This window comes from Pipistrellus kuhlii, unplaced genomic scaffold (assembly GCF_014108245.1).
Source record: "Pipistrellus kuhlii isolate mPipKuh1 unplaced genomic scaffold, mPipKuh1.p scaffold_m20_p_28, whole genome shotgun sequence".
NCBI lineage: Eukaryota > Metazoa > Chordata > Mammalia > Chiroptera > Vespertilionidae > Pipistrellus > Pipistrellus kuhlii.
In genome coordinates, this window is record NW_023425527.1 from 6,566,465 (window position 1) to 6,593,899 (window position 27,435).

The 27,435-nt window shown below is 59.1% G+C and overlaps 1 protein-coding gene and 1 long non-coding RNA gene across 2 annotated transcripts in view; both read right to left on the minus strand.

Annotated features, from left to right (window-relative positions):
- Positions 1-5,187: 5,187 nt before the first annotated feature.
- LOC123653047 lies at positions 5,188-9,601 on the minus strand. The gene is made up of 2 exons (XR_006742689.1): positions 7,766-9,601; positions 5,188-7,734 (listed from the first exon to the last, which is right to left on the minus strand). It is a non-coding gene; the product is annotated as an uncharacterized LOC123653047 (long non-coding RNA).
- A 96-nt stretch (positions 9,602-9,697) lies between these two features.
- The window catches only part of RAB11FIP4 (RAB11 family interacting protein 4), a 90,091-nt gene continuing 72,353 nt past the window's right edge, over positions 9,698-27,435 (minus strand). The window contains 13 exon segments of the mRNA XM_036454288.2: positions 9,698-10,798; positions 11,829-11,972; positions 13,286-13,444; positions 13,518-13,655; positions 14,120-14,201; positions 16,127-16,267; positions 17,554-17,657; positions 17,865-17,964; positions 18,996-19,031; positions 19,372-19,506; positions 20,039-20,233; positions 22,367-22,485; positions 22,487-22,597. Coding sequence (XP_036310181.1) covers positions 10,682-10,798; positions 11,829-11,972; positions 13,286-13,444; positions 13,518-13,655; positions 14,120-14,201; positions 16,127-16,267; positions 17,554-17,657; positions 17,865-17,964; positions 18,996-19,031; positions 19,372-19,506; positions 20,039-20,233; positions 22,367-22,485; positions 22,487-22,597 — 1,581 coding nt within the window. The 3' untranslated portion in view covers positions 9,698-10,681.

Sequence of the window (27,435 nt, forward strand, 5' to 3'; positions counted from 1 at the left end):
TGTTCCTGGTGAACAACCGGAGGCGACCTGGATGGACCAGTCTGAGTGTGTCCATACCATGGGTCAGGTCACTATGAAAAGGAATGAGCCAGATTCAAAGGGATGATTATCAGCATAGAGTGAGCAAGCCTGGTGTCGGACTATACACAGCATTTGTTAAAGTAAAAGGAAAGGCAAAGCAGGGATAGGAGACTTTATTTGTAACATTTTTTATTCTGTAAAAGGCAAAAAGCTGAAACAATGGAAATATGAGTACTTATACTATATATTTTTGTGGATTTTGTATTTTTGTTAAAATAAAAGAAGAAATTAAATCCTTCTGTGCTTGCTTGGCCTCTGGCCACAGCATCTGTTCTAAGAAAGGTGACTGAGGAGGAGAAGGGGAGGTGATGGGGGGAAGAAGAGCCCTCCTCTCAGGGTGGATGGGGCACCCGCCAGCCTCCTGTACACACCGCTAACGGAGGTGCACAAACAACCAGCCCAGCACTGCCCCCCTGCCACTGCCACTGCCACAGCCATTCTTGCTTGCTTACTTACTTGCAGAACTTTTTAAAAGTATAGATTGTGGTGATTGGGGAAAACCCAGAAGAGCTATTCCGTGTGGTAAAGAACATAAAATGTATCACCTTAACCATTTTAAAACGGACACTATATGCACAGTGCTGTGCACCAGATCTCTGGAACTTTTCATCTTGCAAAACCGAATCTCTATTTCTCCTCTTATCCCTCTCTCTCCAGCCCCGGGCAACCCCCAATCTACTGTCTGTTTTCAGGAGTTTGACTACTCAGGGTACCTCCATGAGTGGAATCACACAGTTTTGTCTTTTTGTGACTGGCACAACGTCATTTAGCACAACGTCCTCAAGGTTTATACTTATTGTCACATAACATGACTTCCCTTCGTAAGGCCCAATGACATGCCTTCCAGTGTTTCTTTACCCACACACCCCACCACGGACGTTTCGCTCACTTGCACCTCTTGGCTACCATGAATAATGCTGCAATGGACATGAGTGTGCAAATATACTGAGATCCTGTCTTCGGTTCTTCTGGATATTATACCCAGAAGTGGGACAGCTGGATCATATGGGAGTTCTATTTTTAATTTTTTGAGGAACCTACATAACTGTTTTCCACAGTGGCTGTCCTAATATACATTCCCACCAACAGTGCACATGGGTCCCCCTTTCTCCACATTCATGTCAGCACTTGTGCTGTTGTTTTTTATGGCCATTCTAATGGGTGTGAGAGAGTATCACATTGTAGATGGACGTGCACTTCCCTAATTAGTGATGTAACGCAGCATTTCATGTGCTTATTGGCCATCTGGGAAAACGTCTATTCAAGTCCTTGGCCGATGTTCTTATCCAGGATTTTTTTTCATTGTTGAGTTGTAGTTCTTTATATATCCTGGATATTAGCCTCTTACAAGATATACTAGAGGCCTGGTGCACAAAATTCGTGCACTCGGAGTGGGGGGGGGGGGTTCCGTCAGCCTGGCCTGCGCCCTCTTGCAGTCCAGGAGCCCTCAGGGCAGGAGAGGCTCCTGCCACCACTGCTGCATTTGCCAGCTGTGAGCTGTGGCTATCTTTCTTTGAAAAATTTTTAAAATATGTTTTTATTGATTTCAGAGAGGGGGGGGTGGTGGGAGAGAAGGGCAGAAACATCAATTATGAGGATCATCGATTGGCTGGCTCCTGCATGCCCACCTCTTGGGGATCGAGCCTGTCCCCCCGGGCATGTGCCCTGACCGGGGATCGAACCTGACCTCCTGGTTCATAGGTCAATGCTTAACCACTGAGCCATACCAGCTGGGCACAGCACTTTTTTTTTTTTTTTTTTTTTTTTTTAAACCTAGAGGCCATACCAATGTCTTGGAGCCCCAATCAGAACCCAATAATAAAGCCAGGGCTTGGAGTGAACGCAGGGCCAAACCAGGGATGGCAGGAGCCAGAGGGGAACTCCCTGCAGCCCCAACCCAGGGCCACACACACACACACACACACACACACCCCCCCCCTCCAATTAGTTCCAGGCAGGACTGGCTTGAAGCTGGCTCTGGACGCCCCGGGCCCTAAAGTCCACAGCCTCGCCCCAGGGCCCTGGAGCACAATTGACCCCTTAGCCCCGTGGTCGGCGAACTCAGAGCCAAATATCAACAGTATGACGATTGAAATTTCTTTTGAGAGCCACATTTTTTAAACTTAAACTTCTTCGAACGCCACTTCTTCAAAATAGACTCGCCCAGGCCGTGGTATTTTGTGGAAGAGCCACACTCAAGGGGCCAAAGAGCAGCATGTGGCTAGTGAGCCGCAGTTTGCCAACCACGGCCTTAGCCCAGCCCACGAGGCTGACGTCCTCCCTGGGCTTCTGCTCCTGCTCCTGAGAGCAAACAGGGCACACGAGGTCCCACTTCCAGGCTGCTGCCCCACTGTGCCCGCCAGGCCCTCTGCACGGCCCCACTGTGCCCGCCAGGCCCTCTGCATGGTCCTCGGCCCCCGGAGAGCCCCCCAGGCTCCAGGCTCAGCACTGCCTTCTCCCTACAGTGCCTCCCCCTCCCCCTGAGCAGTCACTCCTGGGGGAGCCGGCTGAGGCTCTGGGATGATGCTTCCCCACCCCGGCACCTGAGTGTGGATCCTGGGTGACCTGCGGCTGGTTAGGCCACCTGTGCTGGCAAGTTTCCTCGTCGGGAAAAGGGGGAAACTCCGACCACCCTCCTCATGGCTGTCTGAGGATTAAATGACGCAAACACGGCAAGCACTCAGAACACTGCCCGGCACATGGCGAGCCCTAAACAGGTAAAAAGTAACATGCACCACCGCCTCGCAGACCCTGCGGGCCAAACAGCGGGGAGGGCAAAGAGGGGGCGGCATCATGCCAATGTCCCGGGCTCCAAAATCAGCACAGACATCCAGATGGACTGACTGGAGGGGAACCTGCCTTGGCCCTCACTGAGCAACCCCTGCTGGTCACCAAGCACCTCTGCTGACCACGGACCATCCTCCTGCTGGCCACCGAACACCCCTCTGCTGGCCACCGAACACCCCTCTGCTGGCCACCGACTGTCCTGCCGACCACGGGTCTCTGGACAGGATGCGGGCTAGTGCTACGCCTGCCCTCGCGTGCTGAGGACGCGCGTGAGGAGCTGGAGGAACGCTTTCCCGCTCGTGGCTGTAGTTGAGTCCTTCCATGGAGACGGGTGGCTGGAGACCCCTCCCAGGAGGACTGTGAGAAGCTGGCTCCCCTGCCCAAGTGACAGTGATTCCAACTCCCCGTCTCACTCAGCAAAAAAACACAATAAAACCAGGTCTTACCTGGGTCCAGGCTGCCTTCCTCTCTCGCCTCAGCGCCCTACCTGGCCGCCTGCTGCGCTGAACCTCAGCTCTGGGCCGGCGGCCCCCGGGGAAGATCCTTCCGTGGCGGGCGGTCCTGCTCTCCTCTTGCTGGCTCTCTAAGGCCTTTGCCTCTCCGTGCCCGCCCCCGTGCCCGCCCCAACCTCCCTCACCTGGCCCCGCCCCCTCCTCCATCCTCAGCGGAACTCTCCCGGACTCCTCAAATGGTTTCAGGAGTGAGGATGCACCGGCGATTCTCATCCCTGGAGTCACCTGGGGACTTTGAGAAAAACAAAAACAAAACAAAACCCACCAAAGTGTCCTGTCCCACCACACCACCGAGCCTCCAGCGCCGGGCGGGGTCCCCCCACACAGGGCACCTCCTTTTACTGTGCTTCGCCTTGGTGCTGCTCAGATGGTGCGTTTCTGCCACTTGAAGGCAAGACCCTCCACCATCAGAAAGATTACAGCGCGCTTTACTGTGCTGCTTGCTTCAGTGCCGCCGTCTGGAACCGAGCCTGCATGGGCTCCCAGCTCGGCCTGCACCCACGTGGCTGAATGCCCCCTCCTCCCCCCCAGGTGATTCACATGTGCAGCCAGGATGGAGACTCTCCCACCCAGCATTCCAGACGCTCCAGTGTCACGGGTATGGGGGGGAGGGTCGGCTTTGCTCACCATCGCAAGCCCAGCCCCCAGCCCTGTACCAGGTGCTGTAAACAAAACATTTGCTTAATGGCTGGCGGAGACCCACCCTTAGCCCGCCAGGCTCTGTGCTGCCTCCGCAGCCCCCTCCCAAGCACAGGATCCCGAAAGGGCGGAGCTTTCTACAAGCCTCCTGGAGGCACCTGACGGGCATCGGAGGCCTGGGGAGGGCTGGGACTAGGACTGCCAGGTTTAACAAGTGCCCGGCTAAATCCCAATTTCAGAAATACGCCGAGTAACGTGTTCGTGCTGCATGGCACACACTTCAACTAAACAACGTAATTTGGAAATTCAAATTTAGTTGGGTCTCTTGCATTTTTATTTGCAAAATCTAGCAGCCCTAGTGGGGAGGGAAGGAAGGCACGTTAGGAGGATGGAGGGAAGAAGGTCCGAGAGCACAACCCCCCCGTGTTGGGAGGTGGCTTCCCGGAGAACAGGAGGCCACGGGAGGCCAGTGGGCCGGGAGTGGGTGTCTGCGCTGGCAGACCCAAGGCAGAGGCCTCCCTGGGGAAGTGCAGGCGTCTGGTCCTGCCCGCCCTAAAATCCTGGCCAGCAGGGAGGGCAGATCCATCTCCAGCAGCTGGGTGACCTATGAGCCCCTTTGATACCTGGAACCCTGTACCGATGAGGGAGGGGTGAACAGGAGAGGGTAGAAATCTGGGGTCTGGCCACCTACCCGGGAGCCACCTCCATACGGGGCTTGGCAGGCCCAGCGCTGGCAGGGCAGTGGGAGACGAGGCTGAGGGGGGACTTGCCTGTGCCCCGGGGTCACGGTGGTGGCTGGCCTGGAGGAAGTGGCACTGGGACACAGTGACCAGAGTAAGCCGAGCCCCTGAGAGGCCCTGGCTGGGAGCGGGAACGTGGGTGCAGTGAGGACAAACGTTTCACACTCGCCCTGGGGCCGGCCTGGGGGTGTCAGAGGAGCTGTGGGATCCACAGGCATCGAGTAGGGACAGCGGCTGCAGCTGTCTGCGGGGAGACCCCCAGCCCCGCAGGTCAGCACCAGCCCCTGGCACGCGAGGTGAGGCCTGCTCTTTGTAGGAAGGTGTCTATCCGCATGAGCCCTGGAACCAGCCCCCTTCCCCGCCTCCCTCCCTCCCTCCCCCGCCTCCCTCCCTCCCTCCCTCCTCCACCACAGAAACTCACCGCTAAGTCAGGCAAGAAAAGCAAACTGTTTATTTACACCTCAGTCTGTACACGAGTTTTAGAGGGAGCCCGCCTCTGAGCGGCTGCTGCTTTTTGGCTGGAAGCAGGCTGGAGGTGGCGAGCCCAGGACCCCAGCTCACAGCCTTGGGGCCTCTCCCCGCTCCCCCTACCCCGGGGCCTGGAGGCGGAGGTCTCCCCTGGCCCGAGGGCCGGCCGAGAGCTAAGCCGGCTTCCAGAGGGAGGCTCCTGGGGCTGAAGACTCAGGTGGAGCCACAGAGTCAAAGCCATCCACCACCCTTGGACCTGCGGCCACACGTGCAGCTTATTCCAGTGGAACCCCTTTCCCCTCCTTCCCCCCTCCAGCAGGAGACCCAGCCAAGAGCGGTGAGAGCTGGGATGAAGGGAGCCAGCAGGCTGCGAGAGGACCTCGGTCCCCACACCAGTGGGGGGTTAATGGCACCAATGGCACCCGGGTCTGAGCACCGTTGGCAGATGAGGGAGAGCTTGGCAGTTGTTCCCGGCAGGCGGGGCGGCGAGAAGCCTCATCCTCCTCCTGCCCGCCTGTCCGCAGCCGTGCGAGACACCCCGTGGCAGCGGCTTCCCGGGGGCGAGGGGGTGCATCTCGGTGGGCCCACGGAGCTGGCAGACCCGAACGTCCATTCCGGCGGAAGCCCCAGGCCGGGAAGGTGCGCTCGCTCTGCTTTCCATAAATATTGACGCCGACACGGGAGAGGCGGAGGGAGGAGGTTACACAAAGCCGCCCTTTCTGCCGCGAGGCTTCCGCACCAGCGGCAGGCTGGACGAGGGACTGAGCGGGCCCGAGCCCCAAGCTTAAGACCAAAATGGAGAAATCTGTACACGTGGCCACGCTGCGCGGCGGAGTGACGGGGGCAGGGAGCCCCGTCCCTGCGGGCGGAGGGGGCGGAGGCACGCGGACGCGGAGCGCAGCGCTGTGTACACATCTACAGCTCGGGGAGGGCCGGGGGCCGGGAGGGCGTAGAAAAGGGGGCAGTGGCCACGCGGGAAGTCCTGCACAGGGTGACAGGGAAGAAAAAGGCACAAGGATGATGACCCCAAACCATGCAGACAAAACGCAGCCTGGGCAGCAAGGAACAGCGGGTCCCGGGGGGAGGCTCGGGCTCCTGGGACAACAGCACTCAGATCCTGCAGGGGTGTCACTCCCAGCCACCCCTCCTGGGGGGCTTGGGGCAGGCATCTCCCCGTTACAGTCACAATGGAAAGAGAAGCAACAAAATCATGGCGCATCAAGCTTCACCAGGGTTTACGCTTTTAGGAACAACTTTCTAGAAAGTAGTCTGTCTGTCCAGGGGGGCAGCTGAGGTGCTGGCCCGCCCTGCTCCCACCCTCTCATGCACACACAGAGCAGGAGGGCAGGACCCCCCCTAGCCTGAGGCCTGTTTCCCAGCCGGAACCCCAGCCCTGGTCACAGAGGAAGGCAGGCTGGGAGATGAGAGTATGGAATGGCCCTCTAACACCCACCTCGGGCCTTTGAAAGAGTCGCTGCAGATCTGATGGGACAACAAACCTTGGCCTGGTGACCATCCAAAAACTTCCCGTTTCCAATCACGTCTCAGGTGAGCCTTCGGGTTTAAATCTGCTGATGCATTAAACACACACCTCCCCGCAGAGCACAAAGAGAGGGCTCATTTCTCCGACGCACAGGCCCCAGGAGTCCTCGGAGGCCTCGGTCCCTCGTTGTAACAGAAGTGCCCACATCGCCCTCCTGACAGGCCAGCGATCAGACTCCCGGGTGCAATGGCACCTGAGCCTCCTGATTGTGGGCCGGGGGTTGGTTTGGCTATTCACAGGGGAGGAGCTGGGGCAACCCTTACCCCCCGCCCCGGGGGGAAATGACCGGAGGAAAAACCCACTGTTTCTGAGGCCACTCTGTCCTGCTCCTTCTCCTCCATCCCCACTCCTGCCACCCACTGACTGCGGGCACCAGGCACACCTGCCCATCACGATTGCTAACCCTCAGGCTGGTGAGAACAGCTGGATTCGCCAGTTCCTGAAGGCATCAAGGGGTCTGCTAACTACTTGCCATCCCAAATCACCTCAGGAAAACCCACCAGCCGCCCAGCAGGAGACCGCCCTGGTACCCAGCACCTGGGTTAACAAGCCCCACAGCCACTTCCTCCTGGCCCCGGCCAGCAGCCTCCCAGGACAGGCTCCAGCCCCGGGCTGCACATCAGCAAAACCTGGGGTCCCTTCCAAAGTCTAGACCCCTGGGCCACCCCCACCCCCGGGACAATTAAACCCCAACGTGGAAAGGGGGTGTGTGTGAGGGGACTGTCAGCAGGATTTTAAAAAGCTCCCCGGCGTGCTAATGCCCAGCCAGAGCTGAGAAGCACCCTGTCAGGCCCAGGGGCTTGGGAAGGTTCTCGAGCTCTGTGCTCTCGATAGGTCAGAAGTTAAGTCACCGCTAAAGAAATGCCCCTCTTACTATTCGGCGAGAATCTAACACATTTAAAAAGAAAACGTCTTGTCGAACTCTGGCCACGTCAAAGTTAATTTTTTTTTTTATTTCTTATACCTTTATTTCTTATACCTTCTTATACCTATACTTTATTTCTTATACCTTCCCATAGGGCGGGGCCTCCGTTCTATTAGCTTCTGTAGATTAAACTCATGTGTCTGGCTTTGCGTTGAGTGTAAGGACAGGCCAGTGTCACGTAAAGTGGGCTTCTCTGCAGAAGCCCCTCTAGGGTAGCGTGGCCAACCGGTGGTCCGTGGACCACTCCCTGGTGGTCCGTGAGGCCGCAAAGGTTGGCAACCGCTGCTCTGGGTAGTGCTGGCCCCTACCTGGGTGTAGGAAAAACCAAAACCAAAACCAAAACCCACACAGGCCACCCAGGCAAATCACAGTCACCTGGGGAATTTCACACCTTCCGAAGCCTGGGCCACACCCACACCCACACCCACGGAATCAGGCCTCTGGGGATTTGGGCCCATGAACAGAATTTCAAAAACCTCTCCCTTTAATTATGTGCCAACCACTGCGTGGACTACACTTCTCCTAAAAATCATGTCGTCTATCTGAAACTCAAAGTGAACTGGGCATCCTGGATACCGTTCACCAGGACTGAGAGCAGGGCAGGGCTCACCCTGAGAACCAACGAGGGAGGAGGAGACATGGGGACAGGGCAGACCCAGAGCGGGCCGCAGCTCAGGGGCCTCCCGAGGCTGGAGGGCTGGGATCCCGAGGCACCTGCCTCCTCGGGGCAGCTTTCAAGCACGGAAGAGCTTTTTAAAAAGTGTGATCTTAAAAAGCCAATTGGGCAGGCGAGGTTTTGTAAGAGGTATTCCGGCTGGTGTCAGAGGCTGCATTTAACTTGAGGAGTGTGTTACATGGAATTCAGCCTCGTTTTAAAGTCCGCCCTCTTCCAGAGACCCTGCAGCCCAGCACCAGGCCCTGAGGGCCTCTCAGACGCTGTGCTTTCTTGGGGAAGGTGCCTGTGGCGCCCCCTGCAGGAGGAGATGCAGAATGCTGCGGGCTGACAGCTTTTCCCGCCCCTTTCCCCACTGCAGAAACCCCTTCCCACAATCAGGCTGTGGCAGCCTCCGACCTCCCTGCAGCTAAAGAGCTTGTCAAGTTTTACACATAAAATGCTCATCCCTGGGGCCAGCCCCCAACAGACCAGGCCTGGGACCTGGCCGGCTTCTCTGCGGGACTCCTTCCCAATAAAACCCAGACCAGAGCCGGGTCCTGATTATCCTTTCTTTTGTTTCCTTCGTGGCCATCCTTCCTATTAGCAAGTTCTCCAGAGACCGGCTCCCCAAGCTTTCCTTCCACCCCCACTTCGCAGACCCCCTGCGGAGCACGAGGAGACCAGTGTACTAACCAGTGTCATAGGGGTTGAGAAGCTCCCAGGTGAAGCCAGTGCAGCCCCGCTACTTGCAGCATGAAACAGACCCCACACATAAGCTCGAAAAGGTCACACAAACCAACCAGAGCAAAAGCTGAGGGGACTGCAATGAAGGTGGTTGTGGCCACAGCCTGCCAGCCTGCCTCTGTAAGCAGGGAACCCCCAAGTCCCCTCTTCGCCCTCCACTCCCCTCCCTTCCAGGCACACTCCCCCCACCCCTTCCCTAACATGCCCAGACTTTCCCAGGGAGATCACACTGGAAGTGCTAACGAAAGCAACCTCGGGGGGAAAGAAAGACCATACATGTTTACAGATGGGGGTTGAGGAAATGAATCAGCCACGTGAAAAGGAGAACCACTGGAAAAGCTCGAAGGAGAAGCACCCGATCTGCTACTCCCAGCCGCCCGGAAAGATCACACTGAAAACCCGGAGTGTGAACTCCCACCGTGTCCCAGGGACGCACGACTAAGGCCGCCCTGAGACTTCCCCAACGGTGTCTCCCGCCAGGACAGCATTCGTCTCCCACGTGACAAGGACAGAGGACAGAGGACAGAGGACCGAGGACCAGCAGGTGTGCTCCTAAAACTTGGGATGCCGGGGTCTCCCTGCCCCTCTGAGCCCAGCCCAGAGGCCTGGCCCTGCACATCCGCGCCCCCAGCTGCATCCCCAGGCTTCAGGCTGCGGAGAAGGCAGGGCGGTGAGCAGGCCCCCTGCCGGCCCAGCAGCAGCTGACGTCCATCCCAGCTTCTTATCCCAGGTGTGGCCAGCGGGAGGAAGCCGGTGGGGAGGCGAGCGTGCTCCCCGAAAACCCCGTCTTTGGTTGCCTGATGCCAACACCTGCCTGGAGCGCCCCGTCCCTCAGCCTCCTGCTCCTTCTCCTTCCTTTAATCCCTGCACGTTACAGCCGAGCGAAGGCTGCTTATGTTCATGGTCTTAAAACAAAACGAACACGGGAGGGAGAGGTAGGTAAGCAGGGACGGTAGAGACACGGAGGATTCTCAGAATGAAGGTGGCTCGGCAGCAAGCCGAGTCCTTGGACACACGGCGCCCAAGCAGCATGGGGAGGGGGGGCTGGTGGAAGCCCCTCTTCATGTCCCCCTAAACGCCACTTCCTCCTCTCTGAGCTCCAGCACTTGGACTTCAAAGGTGGCTACAGAGGCTGGCGAGGCCGACCCCGTTGGACATTCAAACTAGAAAAGGTCATCACTGGGCTCCTCCTCCCAGGAGGAATGGGCGGGAGAAAGAGCGGTCTCCCCAGAGGACTTGACCGTCACCCACAGAGGTAGCATCATTTTATCCAGTATCTGCAACACAAGCTTCCAGTTCTCGCTGTTACAGTCACTCCTGATTGCAGAGACCTGCCCCCGGCCCCCCGCACCCCCAGGACGCTCTGCCCCTGCAGAGGGACCACAAAGTGCACATGGACAGCCAAAGGCGCCGTCACCCCAGCCCGGCCCCGCGCTCACCCGCGCTGGGTGCTCAGCGTCCCACCTCCACACCAGCACCCTGACACGGTGGCCAGATACACTTTCGGTGTGGGGGGGCCCGGCTGGGGCCGCATCCTCAGGCAGGGTCTGCCCTTTGGTCCCAGGCGGCTCTGCAGCCAGCCCCGCCTCAGTGTTTGATCTCGAGGATGGAGGGGTTGTGGTCCAGGATGGCGAGGATGATCTTGTCCATGTACTGCCGCAGCCGGAAGTTGATCTCCTCCTGTTCCTTGAGGGCTTCCATGAGCTGATGGTAATGGGAGAGGCGGTCAGAGGCCGGCCTGGGCGGAGCCCGGTGCCCAGCTCACAGGCAGCCAGTGCCCAGGAGACCCAGGCAAGGCAGCCCCAAGGCCAACCTCAGCACCCGGTGCCAGGACACGAGTCTAATGCCCGGCTCAAATCACACACAAGGGGTGTGAGCCATGCAGATGCCCAGGCCCACCCCAGAGACCCTGACGTGACTGGTCTGTGGAGGAGCCAGGTATGAGTGAGTTTTTGGTAAAAGCTGAGGACGCTGGCCAAAGGTGTTTATAATCAAGACTGACACCCAAATCCCCAGGACCCTGAGCCTTGTCAGTTGTTTCTTCAGCCTGGAAGGGCCCCTGGCCACCCCAAGCCCTGCCACTGCCCCTCTCCGGTCAATTCCTGACAGTCCTCTGGGGCGTCACTGAAAGGCTGGAGCTCTCCGAGGCCAGGGGCCCAGCACAGGGTAAGGGGCTCAGTGACCTCTTAGATTCGTGCTTAAATGTAACCGGAGTATCTGGAGAGCTGAACTTTTATAACCATCCCCCTGCGGGGCAGGAAGAGGGAGCTTTTGTGCTGGGGGCCCAGGTCCCTCCCCCCCACAGGCTCCGTGCCCGTGCCCTGGCCTCCCAGTCTGTTCAGTCAGCCCCCGAGGTGTCAGAGGATGCAGTGAGGGCATACTGCCAGCAGGTGCTCCGGAAGTGCTCGTGCCCCGCCCTCCTGGCTGGGAGGAGGGGAGTGACAGATGCCCTGAGCGATATGTTAATGAATCAACTGGCCATCTCTGCACAGGTGTGGCTGAGCTGAGACTCAAGCTCCAATCCGGAGCCCCTCCCACCACCTGCAGGAAATCAGAGCTGATTAACCCTCCCGCAGCTCCGCCCGCACTCAGGGTCCGGGCAGATGGGCCAGGCCTTTGCAGATGGGTTTTCCCTGCTCCGGGCAGCCTGGGGCTCGATGTTCCAACAGGTGGGAATGGGGCAGGGCTCAGAGGCCTGGCCCGAAGCGAGAGCAGGGGTGAACGGGCACCCTACCTCGTCCCGCGAGGCCGTGTCGATTTCCGAAGCCAAGGACTGTGCTTTGGTCTGGGTGGCAAAGAGGCTCTTCGCTTCGTAGAGGCTGAGGCTCAAGATCTGCCCGTTCAAGTCGTCGTTCTGATCCCTCAGCTTATGGTTCTCCTGTGAGGAGGGCAGAGGCACTGTCAGCTCCGGAAGCATCCAGAACCCACCTGCCTGCATCCAGTCACCTGACCCCCCAGTGCCCTCCCCTCAGGCGGGTGTCATGTCAGGACCCCATAGAGATGATGTGGCCGCTGCCAGGCTTGCAGGGAGGGCAGGGCGCAGTGGGTGGAGGAGGAAGGGCTGGGGCCTGGGAGGTCAAGGGGTTCTCAGAAGTCACAGCCCTGCTCAGGGAGCCTGGTTTCAGGTCACCCCTTCCTCCCTGGGGTTGCATGAGCCAGAATGGAGCCCCTGAGGCCCTGTGGGGGGACGCTGCCCCTCAGGGAGGAAAAGCGGTCTCCAGTCCCCTGGCAGTGGCCTCCGCTCCTCAGCGCCTCCTGCAGCCGGCCTCAGGAGTCCTCTGGGAGCTCTCCTCAGGCGCATCCTCACTCCCCAGACCCGTTCACCAGCCCCACGGCTCCTGCTTCTGCCAAAGGGCTTCTAAGGACTCACACCTGGGACCCCGGGCGCCCCCTGGTGGATGAGAAGAGCTGGGTTTAGTACTGCCGTGGGAGGGCGGGCACCAGCATCGGCTGCCTTGGTGGAGGAGCCAACTCAGGGGTAGAAGCTGTATGGCGCTCCCACCCCAGGCTAAGCGAGGGGCTTCAGCAGGGTCACTGCCCCTCCTGGCCCCTCGTCTCCGACCCCTGACGGGTCTCCGTTACAGGGGTGCTCCCAGAAACCCTATGAGATGGGTCTGCTGGAGACCCCACACCGGGAGGCACTGCTATTCGGCTGGGGGAGTCTCATTCTCCACCTCACGTCCCAGGACAGAAGAGTGGTGTCTCTCTCTTTATGGATGCCAAGGAAAGCCCTGGAAACTTCCCTCGGCCGTGGCTGCCTTGCCTGAGCTGAGATGAGGGCGAGCAGCCCTGACAGCCAGGCTGTTGCGCGGAGCAGGCAGGGGCGTGTGGGAACCCACCCCTGGGGCTGTGGACACCTGATCCCGCCGCGCCGGGGCTCCCAGGCCGCGCCGGGGCTCCCAGGGCTCCCAGGCCGCACCGGGGCTCCCAGCCGCACCGGGGCTCCCGGGGCTCCCAGGCCGCACCGGGGCTCCCAGGCCGCACCGGGGTTCCCAGCCGCACCGGGGCTCCCAGGCCGCACCGGGGCTCCCAGGCCGCACCGGGGCTCCCAGGCCGCACCGGGGCTCCCGGGACTCCCAGGCCGCACCGGGGCTCCCAGGCCGCACCGGGGCTCCCAGGCCGCACCGGGACTCCCAGGCCGCACCGGGGTTCCCAGGCCGCACCGGGGCTCCCGGGGCTCCCAGGCCCCACCTGCTTGAGCCGCTTGATCTCGTGCTCCAGCTCCACCTCGCGGGCCCTGGCGTTGAACTCGCCCAGGCCGGAGGACGCGCTGCGGCCCCTGCCTGGCCGCTCGCAGTCCAGCTTGTACATCTGCAGGTGCTCCAGCTCCTTCCGCAAGTCCTCGATGAGCTGCGTGGGAGAGGGGCCGTTGGCGGGAGCAGGGCGGAGGGGGGAACCGGGAGCCCTCTGGCCCGGGACCCACCTCCTGCGTGGCCTCCCGCTCCTTCTGGAACTCGAGGCGGTTCTGCCGCAGCTTGTCCATCACGCGCTTGTACAGGTCCATCTCGTCCTTGAGCCGCAGGCTGGTGTCCTCCAGCCGGTCCGACATGCGCTGCCGCTCCTGGGCCCGGGGAGACCAGGTCAGAGGAAGGTTCCCAGAGGGGCTCGCTGTGCCCCGGGGTTCCCTGAGGGTCCGTGTCAGCCACCCCAGGCAGCCAGCCCGGCCCCCGGGACAGAGCCCTCCGCGTCCCGCTCCTAAAGAAACACCCGGATCCCTGGGATTCTAGAACTGCTGGAAACACCGAGGCCTCTGCCCTCCTTCTGTGATGCCAGGTGAAACTTGGCTAGAAGGTGGCAGCCCGAGCGTTTAGAAAGTAACTTTTCCTCCTTTCTATTATATAAGGAAATATATTCACTGCAGAAAATTTAGAAAATCAGAAATATAGGAAGACAAGTTATTATTCATATTACTGCCTTTTTTTTCCCCCCCTATGGCAATTTTATTAGAATTTCAGAAACTAGAGGCCGTGGTTGGCCACTCTGCCTCTCTGTGCGTCTGGCTCCAGGTCCAGACCTGCTGCTCACCTCGTCCAGCTTCTCCGTTTGCGACTTGAGCCGCGTCACTGTCGTCCTGAGCTCTGTGTTCTCCTCCTCTAACTGCTGCACCCTGAGGAGAGAGGACGGACGTGTCAGAGGGGGACGTCATCTAGCAATTGGACAATCTGCAGCAATCCTCTGCTCCCTGGAGGAGGAAAGGTACCAGAAAGCCGCAGAGAGAACATAAATAATTATTTCAAATGATTACACGGCCTTGAGCTTCCCGTCAGCCAAGGACAAATGGTAAAGACACTGAATTATTTTTATATTTTTCTTGAGTCACTCGATTGTGAATAAGAATGTCAGGTCATTTTCACGTGCACCCTTATGGCCTGAAACGAACGAGGGGCATGCTTTTCTCCCAAGAGGAGGCCTCCTGTGGTTGTCTGACAGGGCCCTCCTGCAGTTTGAAGGCAGCGGCCATATTTGTTTTCTGTTCTCCCTGCAGTATCTCACCAGGGCTCTTCCTTCTGAGCGCTCACTACAGCTGCCCCTGACATCCACAGGAGTCACTTCCAATAACCATAATCCTCTCCGTTAGCATTCGCCAGGAGCTGTCCTGCCTCCACCCCATGAAAAGACAGGTAGGTGTTGTTTCTTTGGTAATCCTCACCCAGAGATATTTTTCCATAGGGAGTGTAAGGGAAAGGAAGGGCAAAGAGAGACAAAAACATTGATGTGAGAGAGACTCACTGATTGGTTGCCTCCCAAACCCGCCCCAGGAGAGGCCCTCAGGCCAGGCCAGGAAGAAATTCAGACGTGCGCTGTGACCAAGCCACCTCATGGGGAACTCGAGATGGTGGAGGATGTGAGGAACAAGCACCCCGCATGGCCCTGGGAGCACTGTCTGCATATTCTCTATGAACAGTGCCCCCTGGAGTTGTGCAGGGGGCATGAGTTAGGAGACAGTTCCCAAGAGGGCTGGCTTTCTGTGCTTTGGCCTTTGGCCCACACCCACTGTCCTCCTCCACCACCTCTTCCCAGACCCTCCCGGGCCAGCGCACCTGGCGGCTGTCAGAAGCAGAGAACAGTGCCCTTAATGGGGGATCAGCCTCCGGAAACAGATGCCAAACAGCAGCTTCGAGACATGAGTGAAAACTTAAATGAGCCCCGGAGACAACGCTAACAAAGCGGGTCTCAGGCACAGGGGAGTTAGGAGGTCTCGCCGAAGTGTAAAGAGGCACCTCTGGCCCCGCCTGACCTCCCAGGCGGGGAAGCTCCTGCTGCCAGCCCCGAGGGGCAAGTGGGAGCCCACCTCCAACGCACCCTCCACCCCAAGGTGGCCAGCAGACACCCAGAAGGCTCAGCCGGACACTGGGGACTGAGGGCGGGGGCAGCTGTCCGCTCTGCCAGGGCCCAGGAGGCCGCCCCGGCCCGGGTCAGCAGTGAAGGCAGCCCTCACCCATTAGCAGCGTCTGATGTACATCAGCTCAGCCACCCTCAGGCAGGGGGGCAGGGATGACAGGTGAGGAAACTGAGGCCCAGGGAAGTGACATAGTGCGTTCCAGCTCACGGAACTGATGGGTGACCAGCCCTGAGTCCCAGGCCAGTACCCCTCTCCCTGTCTGCCTCGGTTCCACTGTCTCTACCAGAGGCCCAGAGCCCTGACAACGGCCCAGCTTTTCCCGTTCCCTTGGCTGTGGGCCCAGGGTGAGTGAAGAACCTGACAGCAGGGGGAGCTCCAAGCCCGGACGTTAGTCTCAGCCCAGGAATCAAGGCAACCATACCGGTTTGGGGGCTTTTTACCCAGACGTGTGTTGTTTCCAGTTTACCTGCTGTGAACATTCTTGGACACGCCTCCTAGAGCACATGTCACGTGTTCAGGTATTAAAAGTAGCATTGCCAGGACACACGGCCTCCCCTCTGGCTGCTTTCCCGTCTCTAAAACGGGGGCGGCACCTGCCCCTCAGGCTGCGCCCGGAGCGTGTGTGTGTGTGTGTGTGTGTGTGTGTGTGTGTGTGTGTGTCAGGAGGCGCCGGCTCTGGGAAGGCCCACCTGGTGTGGAGCAGCTCGATCTCCGTGCTCCGCTCCCTCTCCAGCTTGCCGTAGGCCTCGCGGTGTCGCCGCGCCTCCTCCTCCAGGGCCTGCTCGGCCGTGGTCTCCTGATCCTTCACCATCTCCTCCAGCTCGTGCACCCTGTGGAGAGGAGTGGACTCCAGTCCAGGGCCTGTGTCTCTCCCCCCACCCCCTCGTCCCTCCTGTGGGTGACGCGGCGGGTCTGTCAGGCCTGGGCCAGCAGCTTTGCTGACAGATGAGTTAGGGACGTATGGCACCCAAGGAGAGGGTGTCAGCGGGGCATGCCACGGAGCGCAGGCCTGCAGTGGGTCCAGAGGGGAGCGAGGCTGTGCCTGAGAAGGTGGGATTCCTGGGCAGACGGAGGGAGGGAGGAACAGCTGAACAGAACAGCCCTCAGGCCTCTCCTGCTCTCCCGCTCTCCCTTCCTGCCCGTACTCCTTACCACATGTGTCAAACACAAGGCCCGCGGGCCAAATCCGTCCTGCCAGGCCTTGCAATGTGGCCCGCACCGCGCTGTCATCACTGCACTCCGCTGCGTTTCCATCACAATGACAGTTTATGACTGTTCAGTAAACCATTCGGCCCGCGATTTAGGCTGGATTTTAGATTTTGGCCCCTTCTCTGATTGAGTTCGACACCCCTACCTTAGTCAGTACTTCAGCTTTTGGGCATCCTGACTCCTGGCTAGTGGCCTGAGCATGGCAGACCTGGGGAAGGACCAGCCCCACTAGGGGTGTTACAACCCAGTGCTAGGGGCCTCGGCGATCCATCCATCTGGGGCACATGCCAGGGGCAAGAGTCCCTCCGTGAGGCTGACCTTCGGGGAGGGGAGTACGAGGTTGAGGATCAGGCCTGGGTGGGGATCAGGGTAACAAGGTTCAGGCGATCCTGTGAAGACAGCTACATGCTCTGTGCGCTGAGGAACTCCAGACTCCCAACCAGGAGCAGATGCAGCACCCCCACCACCACGTATTCCAGCCGGCCCTGGGGAACGCCTGCTCCGCGGGCCTCCATGGAGGAGAGAAGAGCAGTGCTGGACTTTCCCCACCGGCAGCAGGCGTGGGCCCCCCTCACACCAGCCTCTCCCTGTGCAGAGCTGGTCCCCAGGCGGGGAGGTCAGGCTCTCGTCATCATAGGACACACACAGGAGTGGATCCCAACCCCTGCCTCAGCATGCCCAGGACTGCAGACCTGGGGGGTCAAGGTCAGGCCCCTGCCTGTCTCCCCGTCCCCAAAGACCAGTGCTCCCGGGCACCCTGCATGGGCAGAGCCATGGAGCAAGGGGCTGACTCGTCATAGACCCACAGAGCCGAGAGCTCCCCTCGCTCCTATCGGGGCCTTGGCAACACGGACAGCCCTCCGTTCCTCAGTCACAGCCACGCCCTGCGCCAAAGCCACAGCCTGACCTGTGCACCAGCTGCGTGTTCTCCTGCTTCAGCTTGCTCTTCAGGTCCCCGTTGGTCAGGCTGTCGTTCTCCAGTTCGGTCACCTTTTTTTCCAGGAAGCTCACCTACAATAGGGGCAGAGGTGGGGGAGGATAAGACCTCTGAGGCCCCAGAAACCCTGGCACCGAAGGCCAGGCCCTCCAGCTGACTGTACGGAGGGCAGAGTCATGTTTGGTGGGAGTGAGGATGGGGTGGGGATGGACGTGCCCATGTGATCAAAAGGGACAGGGTCTCCCAAGCTCCCAGAGAGCATTCCAGGGAGCTGGGCCCACCTTCTCCGTGATGTCATTGTCACAGGAGTCAATGCTGTCCCGGAACAGGTCCTCGGTGCTGCCGTTGCTGCTGCTGAAGTTGCTGCTGTGCATGAGCTGCCTGCAGGGGTGGAGGGAGGCGCGTCTGGATGCAGAGGGCCTCTGGGGACTGAGGTCCAGATTTGGGCACCCAGTACCCCGGGGAAAGGGGTGTGCACCAGAACCCCCTCTCAGGCGGCTGCCCTCACCCAGCCAGGGGAGAGATGCCTGACCTCTGAACTCAAGAGGTCATCCAGCTCAGAGGAAGGCAGATGGCTGCTACGTCCCTCAGAGCCCCTGATCCATACCAGCTCTTTCCTGCCGCGTCAGAACCCGTCCACACAGGGGTTCGAGCCAGTAGCTGCCAGGTGACCAGAACTGGTGGATAAGCCCGTACCCTCCCAGCCCGGCTCCGCGGTCCCAGCAGGACTGGCCCCAGAGGCCCCAGTGCCCTCACCAAGCCGGCTCCTGCTCCATCTCTGGGGCCCCGGGGCAGGCAAAGGAAGACCTCCCGGACTGTGTGGGCGGTGTGTTGGGGGGTGAGACTAGAATCCTGGAAACAGGCAGGTGTAGCTCTTGCCTGAGGCAAATCCCAGCTCCACTCCCCAGGGCTCCCGCTTCCCACTGTTAGGCAGCAGCCAGGGTCCCCACCAGGAGGCTGTCTCACCCTGGCTCCTGGGCCAGAGCCCGAGAGCAGACCCGGGGCCAGCGTGCAGGAGAACCTGAGCGGGTCCTGGCGGCCCCAGGAAGTTAGCTCCGCAGGATGTAACCTGGAGCAAAGCCGCCGCCTCTGCCAGCAGGAAGCCCAGGGCCTCTCAGAGCGCAGGACAGGCCTGACAGTGAGGGGGCTGAGCCTGCCGAGGCTGAGGCTTTGCAGATGCCGACTCTGCCAGAGGACAAGGCGTGGGGATGGGGAGGAGGAGGCCCTCCTCTCTCAGGAGTGTGTCCTCTGGTGGCGCTGCCTGGCACGCCGTGTTCCTCTCTGCTCACTCAGCCACACTCAGGGGGCAGGGCACCGCCTGGGTCTGGGCTGCTGGCATGGAGCCGGCCGCCCTGGCAGCAGGGACAGCATTCCACCTGTCCAACCTTGGAGTGGGGGGAGAGGAGGCTCACCGTCCGAACGCAGTGCTGGAGATCTTTCGGTTGGGGCTACAGAGAAAGAGAGAGGGGGGAAACATGGTCACTGAACAGCGGGGCTCTGGGCTGCCCTTCCGCCCTGGCTGCAAGACACCGAAGTGTGAGCCAAGCCCTTTCCCAGCCCAGCGAAGGGATTTCCCTCATCAGCTCGGTCCTGAGAGGCAGCACCCTGATCTTCCTGCTGCAAAAAGCGCAGGCTCCAAGGATCAACCCCATTCCGAGAGTGCTTTCCCCTGCCTGCTGCTTCCCCTCCTGCCCTCACCCTGGCCACTGCCCCCCCCCATCCCCGCCATGCCCCCCCTCCGCCCCCGCACCCCCAGCCACCTGCACCCCAGGCGGAGCCCGGCCTCACCTGTTGGCCTTCAGGTTTTTCAGCCGGGCTTCCAAGTCGTTGAGCAGGTTGATTTTCTTGCAGCACTGAGAGCAGTAGACATCCAGCAGCTCGCTGTTGTACATGTGCCGCATTTTCCGGGGCGTCTGCCCAGCACTGATTCATGGAAGAGAGGGCAACCCCTTCTTAACGGCCGTCCAGGCTGGTGCCCACCCCATCCTGCTGAGCTTACTCTACTGGGTTCCCCAATACTGGGAACGGGTGTGTGTGTGTGTGTGTGTGTGTGTGTGTGTGTGTGGCTGGAGGGTGGAGAGGACAGCACCAGGTCTCCCCTCCTTCAAAACTCTCAAATAGAAGAAGCCAATGAGTTGTACCCATTTCATAGATGAGGCAACTGAACATGCTAGAGTTAGAATAATCAGTGACTCAGGTGTGTGGAAAGTGTAAGTACGCACCCAGAAAAACCCTTCAACGATGACCCCCGTTGGCTAATTCTGTCTCTTCCCCAAGATGGAAGGTGAGAGAAGGAATTCCAGACCCCCAGCCAGGAGCAAATCAACATCCCCAACCCCCAGGAGCAGAATCCTGCAGCTCAGGACTCTGCCTGCGGACCCCCCGGGATGAGGGTGGGCTGGTTCTGCCACTTTTCCCGGCCCCGAACGCCATCCCAAACCACGCGGCCGGCCACCTGGAAGACACCGAGGACCCCAGGTCCGAGTACACGTTGGTCCTGGTCTCGTCGTCCGGGCAGGGGCTGCTGGGAGCACAGTCCACGTCGTCCCCCTCCCCGTAGTCTTCGAACTGCTCCTCGTTGCTGATGAGCGAGGTGGTGGAGTGCGTGGAGAGGTCTGACGTCGTCATGGAGGGGGTGTGGCCCAGGGACCTGGCGTGAGGGAAGGACTGCCCGTTAGTGAGGCCACAGCCTGGGGTCGGGAAGCCACCAGTCCTACCGGGAGGCCCACGGGTTCGACAGGTGCCTGGGGCCCGGTTAGGTTTGTCCCTGGTCATCTGGTACGTGCACTTCTGGGACCTTATCCAAGGGGAATAGCTCACCACAGAAACGTTTCTGCCCGAGAGATACTCACACCCTGCAGCAAACACTGCTAATAACCTGCCTGTCCACATTCAGCTATCAATACTTTACATTACACTTTGTTCTCTTTTTTTTCTCTTTTTACATCAGACTTTATATTCAATTATAATACATATCAGTAAATTAGCTTATTAAATTATGGTCTATCAAATCATGGTTGAAAGGTTTATAAAAGTAATGGCACTAATGCAGAAAATTAATATTAGATTTTTAATTAAGGTTGGACATAAAATTCCAGCTATAGGAAGATTGAGCATAATAAATGTCTATACAGAATAAGGAAAAGTTGTTAATACATTTAAGTACTAACAGCTTGACTTTGGGCGGTGGGACTATATGAGTAAAGTTAGTTATTTCCCCTCCTTTCTCACTGCTCCAACTTTTCCAAGTTCTATTTCATTGGCTTGTCCTTTGTTAATATTGAAACGGAGTTTTAAAACAAGTAACAGTGGGCTACCAGGTGAGATGCCTAACTCCAAGGAACACGGTCAGAGGCCCAGCACCCTCCCCAGCCCCCAGCCACCTCGGTGACCCACGGGGCAGCGGGCACAGTGTCAGGCTGGTGGTGCCCTGTCCATAACCTAAGCCCAGAGGGAGGCATGACTCCTCACCTGCCAGGATATTTCCTCCCGTTAGTCATTAGGCAGTATCCCCGGGTATTGTTACTCCTAAGCTAGGGTTTCTCTGACCTCCCAAGGCTCCACACTCGGAAACCTGAAACAAGTGTGTAAGGGGCTGAGGCAGTGGTTCTCAAACTGTGCCCCGAGGAACCCCAGGTTCTATGGAAGACTCCCAGGGTTAATGACTGGGTGATAAAGGTCAAGTCTCCAGTACCTCCACCCAGATGTATTTATTTCCTTGTCTACCTCCCCCAGGCTCCTCAGCGCCTCAGGTTGAATTAATCATACTCCTTTCTCCGATAAATTCTTTCTCCTGGCACCTGCTGCTGGCTGCCTCCTAGTGATGGATGGTCCCAGAAATCAATGGAGACAATCAAGTGACAAATGACTAGCCAAAAGGCCAACAGGAAGCACGTGGCCATCTGTCCTTGGGTTGGCCACAGGAAGAACGTGGATCAACAGCTCCACAGGCCCATCGAGAAGTCCCAGAGCCCCAAGCTGGAGGACTCCTGTGCTGAGGCAGTAGATTAGGTTGAATCATGTGAAATTGCTTTGTATAAATTGAAAGTTATTAAAAATTGACAGTTTCACATGGTTCGATCGATAGGGGAACCCCTCCCCTGCCTCTCCACATCTCAAGGTCAGCTGTGACCGCCACCTTTTCCTGGCACATGGGATACCAACTCCCAATGTCACGGCCTCTGCTGTGAGAGTGGCTGCTGCCCATCACCCCACAAACACCGTGTCATCGCTCTGGGGACAGAGTGAGGGCTGGAAGGAGAGGGACCCCTCTGCTGACACCGCCCCCCTGGGAAGTCACTAGGTCCTAACGTCATTTTAAAATGACATTTCTGGATATGAGAACACATGAGCGATAAAGAAAACACAGGATAGCCCAGTAAATGGGAGGTAATTAAAGCCATTAATAAGCTCATTCTGAAATAACTGCTAATTTTCTGGAAGAATTTTTCCTATATACATATATATATATATATATATATATATACATACATATATATATATATATATATATTTTTTTTTTTTAATAAAGCTAAGATCATACCTCATTGATATCTTGTATTTTGCCTTTTTAAAAAACTAATTGAGATCAGATATCTCTTATCATTAAACAGTGAAGCTTTACACGGTTGCCTAAAATTCTAGAACTGGCCCTACTGTTACTTAAAACACCCATGAGCCATATGCCTGTGATGTGAACCCCGGGTTGTCTTCCGGGAGGTCCCCCTGGGAGCCACCTCGGGGCCCGGGCACATGCGTGGGGGTGCCGGCAGCTTTCACTCACTTGTCCTCGGGCAGGAGCAGGCCCCCGAGGCCCCCGTCCTTCTCCTCGGCAGGGCTCCCCACGGACCCCTCCAGGCTCTGGGTGCTCTCCATGGGGCTGTCCCTGTCTGACTCGGGGGGGGCCCTCGGGCGGGGCCAGCATCATCGCCTCCTCCTCCTCCTCAGGAAAGAAGCCGGGCTCCCTGGGCAGGACCTCGCCATCGGTGAAGGTGGGGCCTGGCGCCTCGCTGCCCTGGAAAGGACGGAGACACAGGAGTGAGTGAGGCTGGCTCCCTGGGGCTCGGCTCTGGTCATCGGACGGCAGGGACACGTCACTGATTATGAAGCCCAGGCGGCCCTCCTAATGACAGCGGGAACCCCGAGGCTCCAAGCACGAGAGCGCCTGCCAGGTGATTCGTCTCGGGGCCTCTCACACTGCCCCTCACAAGAGCCCAGCGAGGGGTCAACCCCCCAGGGACAGCCACCCGTGGAGGAGGGCCACAGCCAGGCTGGCCACGGATCAAGGCCCCCGGGCAGCTTGTCACAGAGGCTGCACAGGAGGCCAAACGACGTGGGAGAAGGCTTCGCGGTGATGGCGCCCAGCCCCAACGAATGGCCACCGAGAACAAGGACCCTGAGCTGGCACAGCACGCCGCCCAGCACAGGGCGTGCGTGCAGCACGACACCCTCCGAGACTCTGGGCGCTTCCCGTGACCTCTGGGACCTCGGTTCTCTCTGTAAGTTGGGAGTGGCAGTGAACCTTACAGGAGCGAATAAACCCGGCCACAGGATGGGATGCCAGCCTGGGAGGCACGGTCTCCTGGGCCCTGCCTCAGCCATGCAGGAGCAAGACCACCAGGTCTCCCCATCCGGAGCTCTGGGCTGGTCCCCAGCGCCCAGCATGCTGCCCGGCACAATGGTGCCCGCACGATTTGCCTGAACCTTTTTTTAAAAAATATATATATATTTTATTGATTTTTTACAGAGAGGAAGGGAGAGAGATAGAGAGCTAGAAACGTCGATGAGAGAGAAACATCAACCAGCTGCCTCTTGCACACCCCCTACTGGGGATGTGCCCGCAACCCAGGTACATGCCCTTGACCGGAATCGAACCTGGGACCCTTCAGTCCGCAGACCGACTGAGCCAAACCAGTTTCGGCTGCCTGAACCTTTTGTTGAAGTCATCTTCTAGGAGGAGAGGTCTGGTTTGATGCAGTTCACTCTGGTCTGAGGGACAGCTCTCTGCAGACCATGTCCTGGGGCCGCTTTGTCTCTGAGGCGGTAAGTACCTCCAGGTGGCACTGCCTCCACCTGCTCCCGTCCAAGCTGTCAACCTGTTTCCATGGTTCTTAAGGGGGCTCCTCGGCTCGGGCTGGCGGGGCCCCCGTAAAGGTGCTCCCTGCAGCCCCAGATCTGCGAAGGGCTGTGGAAAGCCTCCTGGCGCTCAGACAAGATAAGGATCAGGGCCATCTGAGGAAGGAGGTCAGTGAGAGGCTTGGCTGTGCCCGCCCAGATGTGTGCAACCAGTGGTGGCCGGGCTCCTGGGGGAGTCTACCCCCCACCAACACATCCTGGGCTGAGAGATGCTAATTAATGAGCCTGGCTCCTGCCGATGCCACGGCTCCGGCTGAGCACCAGATGGGCCAATAAAGGCGGCATCAGACAGCCAGGCCCCGGCTGGAGGCCGAGGGGCCGTGTAATTAAAATCACCGCCGGGGTTCCCACAGCCCTTCCCACCCAGACGTCACTCATCCACGCCCACGTGGCTGCCAGCTCTCCCAGGCCCTGTCCTGCGCCAGCTCCACCTGCCAGCCCGGCGCTGCGTCCCAGGAGGAACTCACATTGACTGAGTCCGTGCCCAGAGCTGACATATTATCCCGTCTGGGCTTCGTGACACCTCCTCAGGATCCTTATCTCCGTTTCACTAATGAGGACATCAAGGCTCAGAGAGTCAGTCACCTGCCGGAAGTCCTCAGCCTGCCTGAGGTCCCCACCTGCCTCAGCCACATGCCTGGTTCCCTTTATCGCTGCTGCAACCCACGTTCATGGGCTTCCAAACCTCACGGTGACCACGAGGAGAGCACGTCACAGGGCAGACTACGAACTATGAAGCCCTGCTGCTGCAACTGCGTGTGCCCACTTCCTGCCCCGGCAGGAAACGCCCCAGTCAGTGCGTGGATGCCGGAGGGACAGCAGGAGGAGAGAGCCCTCCGAGGAGAGCCGGGGCTCCGAGGGGCAACGTGCCTGCGAGCTTCCACCTTCCGACCCCCGGCAGGGGAGCTGGCCCTGCTAGGAACCCCAGCTTTGCGGCTCACAAGAGCACTCGGCCACTCACAGCCCTGGGAGTCGGGTCTTCTCTCCCCTCTGTGTAGGCGGTGACTTGCCTGGAGCCTCGTGGGAGTTGGTGGCAGGGCTGGGCCTGGACTGTGAGTCGCCAACACCCACTCTCCCCACAGCAAGGTGCCAGCAGGGTCCTGAGGGCACTGCCGCCTGTCCATCCTGCTCCAGAAGGCAGGCAGGCAGGCAGGCGCCAAGTGAGACCAGGGTCTGTGCTCAGGTGACCGGCTTGGCCTCAGGACAACTCCTGCTGACCTCACTGGATACCAAGACCCAGAGGCTGAGTTTCTCCGGGCGCTCTGCCCGGAGACACCCAACGCCCGGCATGCAGGTGGGGGCCGAGAGGTACCTGCCATCCCACAGCAGCGAACCAGCTCCGGGCAGCTCACCTGAGGCCCCCACCAGAGCGGCCCAGTCTCAGCCACAGGTGGGGCAACGGAGAGGACAGAGGCCCCACAGGGGTCCCTCCCTCCCGACAAGACCGCCGCCTCCTCAGGTGTATTTCACCCTGTGACTGAGCAGAGGCGGCCCCACACACCTGACAAAGCCTCCTGTACGTGTCTGTCCCACAAACTCCCCACGTCTCTCACCACAGCCCGGAGAGCGAGCGCTGGGAGGGGTAAGAGCAGAGGTCAAGGATTCGTGGTCTCCATCTGACACGTGGGCAGATGAGGCTCCAGGGGCAGGGGCTACCCTGGAACTCTATATCCCAGCCTCCGAGACATAAAGCCAGTCTCCCCTGCCAACGCCAGGCCCCTCACCCACCCCTCGCTTCTCTCCCCCCCACCCCCCTCTCTCTCCATGCCAGGATTTTCCTTTAAAGTTAGCTGCTCCCTACACTCACCCTTCTCATTCAACCCATAATTGTTTGCCTGAGGCAAGGGGAAATTTTAACTTCAAAACCATTTCTGGTAGTTTTCCCCTCCGTTCAAATAATGCCAGGACAGCTATAAGAAAGTTAACTAACTGCACCCCGATCAGTCCAGGGCGGTAGCGCTTGGGCATCTGTCCTGGGCAAAAGCATCCCTGTCACCTGGAGTCCTCCCCGAGGGCCTGGGTTCTGGCCCAGCTCCCGTTGGTGGGCCTCTGGGGAAGGGCCTGGGGGCAGCACTGGGCCCTCGGGGTGCTGCTGGGGCTGGGGACCACCTGCTCCGATGCCCAAACCCAGGCAGGGGTCAGCGGCAGGAAGGTGCTGGGAGGCCACCCCTCAGCCCAGCCTGAGCCACCGCGCACGCACCTGAAACCCTTCTAAGCCCGTTTCTTTCTTTTGTGGTTCTCAGATAAAGTCAGAGAGAAAGGAAGAACTCGTCCACAATAAAAACGTCCTCGCAGGGTTTCCAGGTGGACTGGGCCAATTCGAGGGCTTCCCGAGAGCTAAGTCACCCTCCAGCCAGGCCGCCCGGCTGCTGGGGCCCCGCGTGGAGCTCCCAGGCCCCAGGTACTTGCAGGAAGAAGGAGATCTGTGGGGAATGTGCCCGAGCTAAAGATTAATCCGCCTGGGGGTGGCGACGCAAATTCTACTGAAGCTACAAGATTCCAGGAGTTCCCGGACAAACCCAGGGTCAATTCCCAGGCACAGGGAGCCTGGGCTGCGGCAGCACCTTGTGGGGTGTGTGTGTTGTGTGTGTTGTGTGACAAGCTGTGTGACCTTGAGCAGTGACCTGTGAGCCCCGACTCCTAGAGAATGAAGACAGCCACCCGAACCTCAGAGCTGCCGCCGGGGTCACACACGATCGTTTTCACAAGCACCAGGGAGCCAGCACATGTGGGCACAGGAAGTCCGGGTCCGGCCTTGGCAGGGGCTGCGCACTGCAGCACCGCGCTGTCCCGGCTGGCCGGTCAGCCAGGTCCTGGTCAGCCAGGAGGCCGGGAGGTATGCCCTCCTCAAGAGGCTGGGCCCGGGGAGTTATCCAAGGCCAAGGGTTTCTGGAGAGTTCTGAGGCCTAAGGTTGGCAAACAGGCTGCTCTGGCAGGGAGGTCTGCACTGCCAGCGTCCCCTCCGCGTCCCCAGCTTGTCTCCGGCTCTGGCTGGATGGGACTGGTCCCGGCCAGAAGTGGGAGCCTGGAGGCCCAAAGCCTGCCTGTGCGTCCCTTCTCCAGCTCAGCAGCCAGCAGGCCCAAAGTCAGCCCTTCTTCTGCAGGAAGCTGGCAAGGGCTGAATGCAAAGACTGGTGAAGGGCCGGCCAGGTGTGAATATCCAGGGACCAGCCAACAATGGCCCACTGTCTGTGCTCTCGGCCTCGATGATGTCATTGGGAGCTCCCTCACCCACCTGGCCCCATGGATCCCACCTCCCAGTCACACACCATCACTCCTGGAAGCTAACGTACGGAGGGCACTGGCGCCAGGCGATCCCATTTCCACATTCTCTGGGGGAGGGAAGAGCCTAAAGGGGGAACCACGGGGTTTGTACATCTGAGCCCCGGTGGAGGGGCTGATAGAGAAAGGAGCCAGTACTGTGGAACGAGACGGCGCTGCAGAATGGTGGACTGACTGGGAAGAGCCCAACACGGCCACCGAGGCCCGGGTGCCATCCTCGCCGGTCACTGGTTAGCTGCGACCCTGGATGAGTTGTTCATTTCTGAGCCTGGGATGGAGGAACCCACCTAACAGGATGCCATGGAGAATCTAGAGCAATGCCCCCTCCTCCTCACGGCAACAGAAACACAGCAGAGATGGGAGAACAGATTTTCATGTTTAGAATTGCTCTATAATTTCTGCGTTTACTTAATGGCTGCAGAGTGGTGTGAGGAG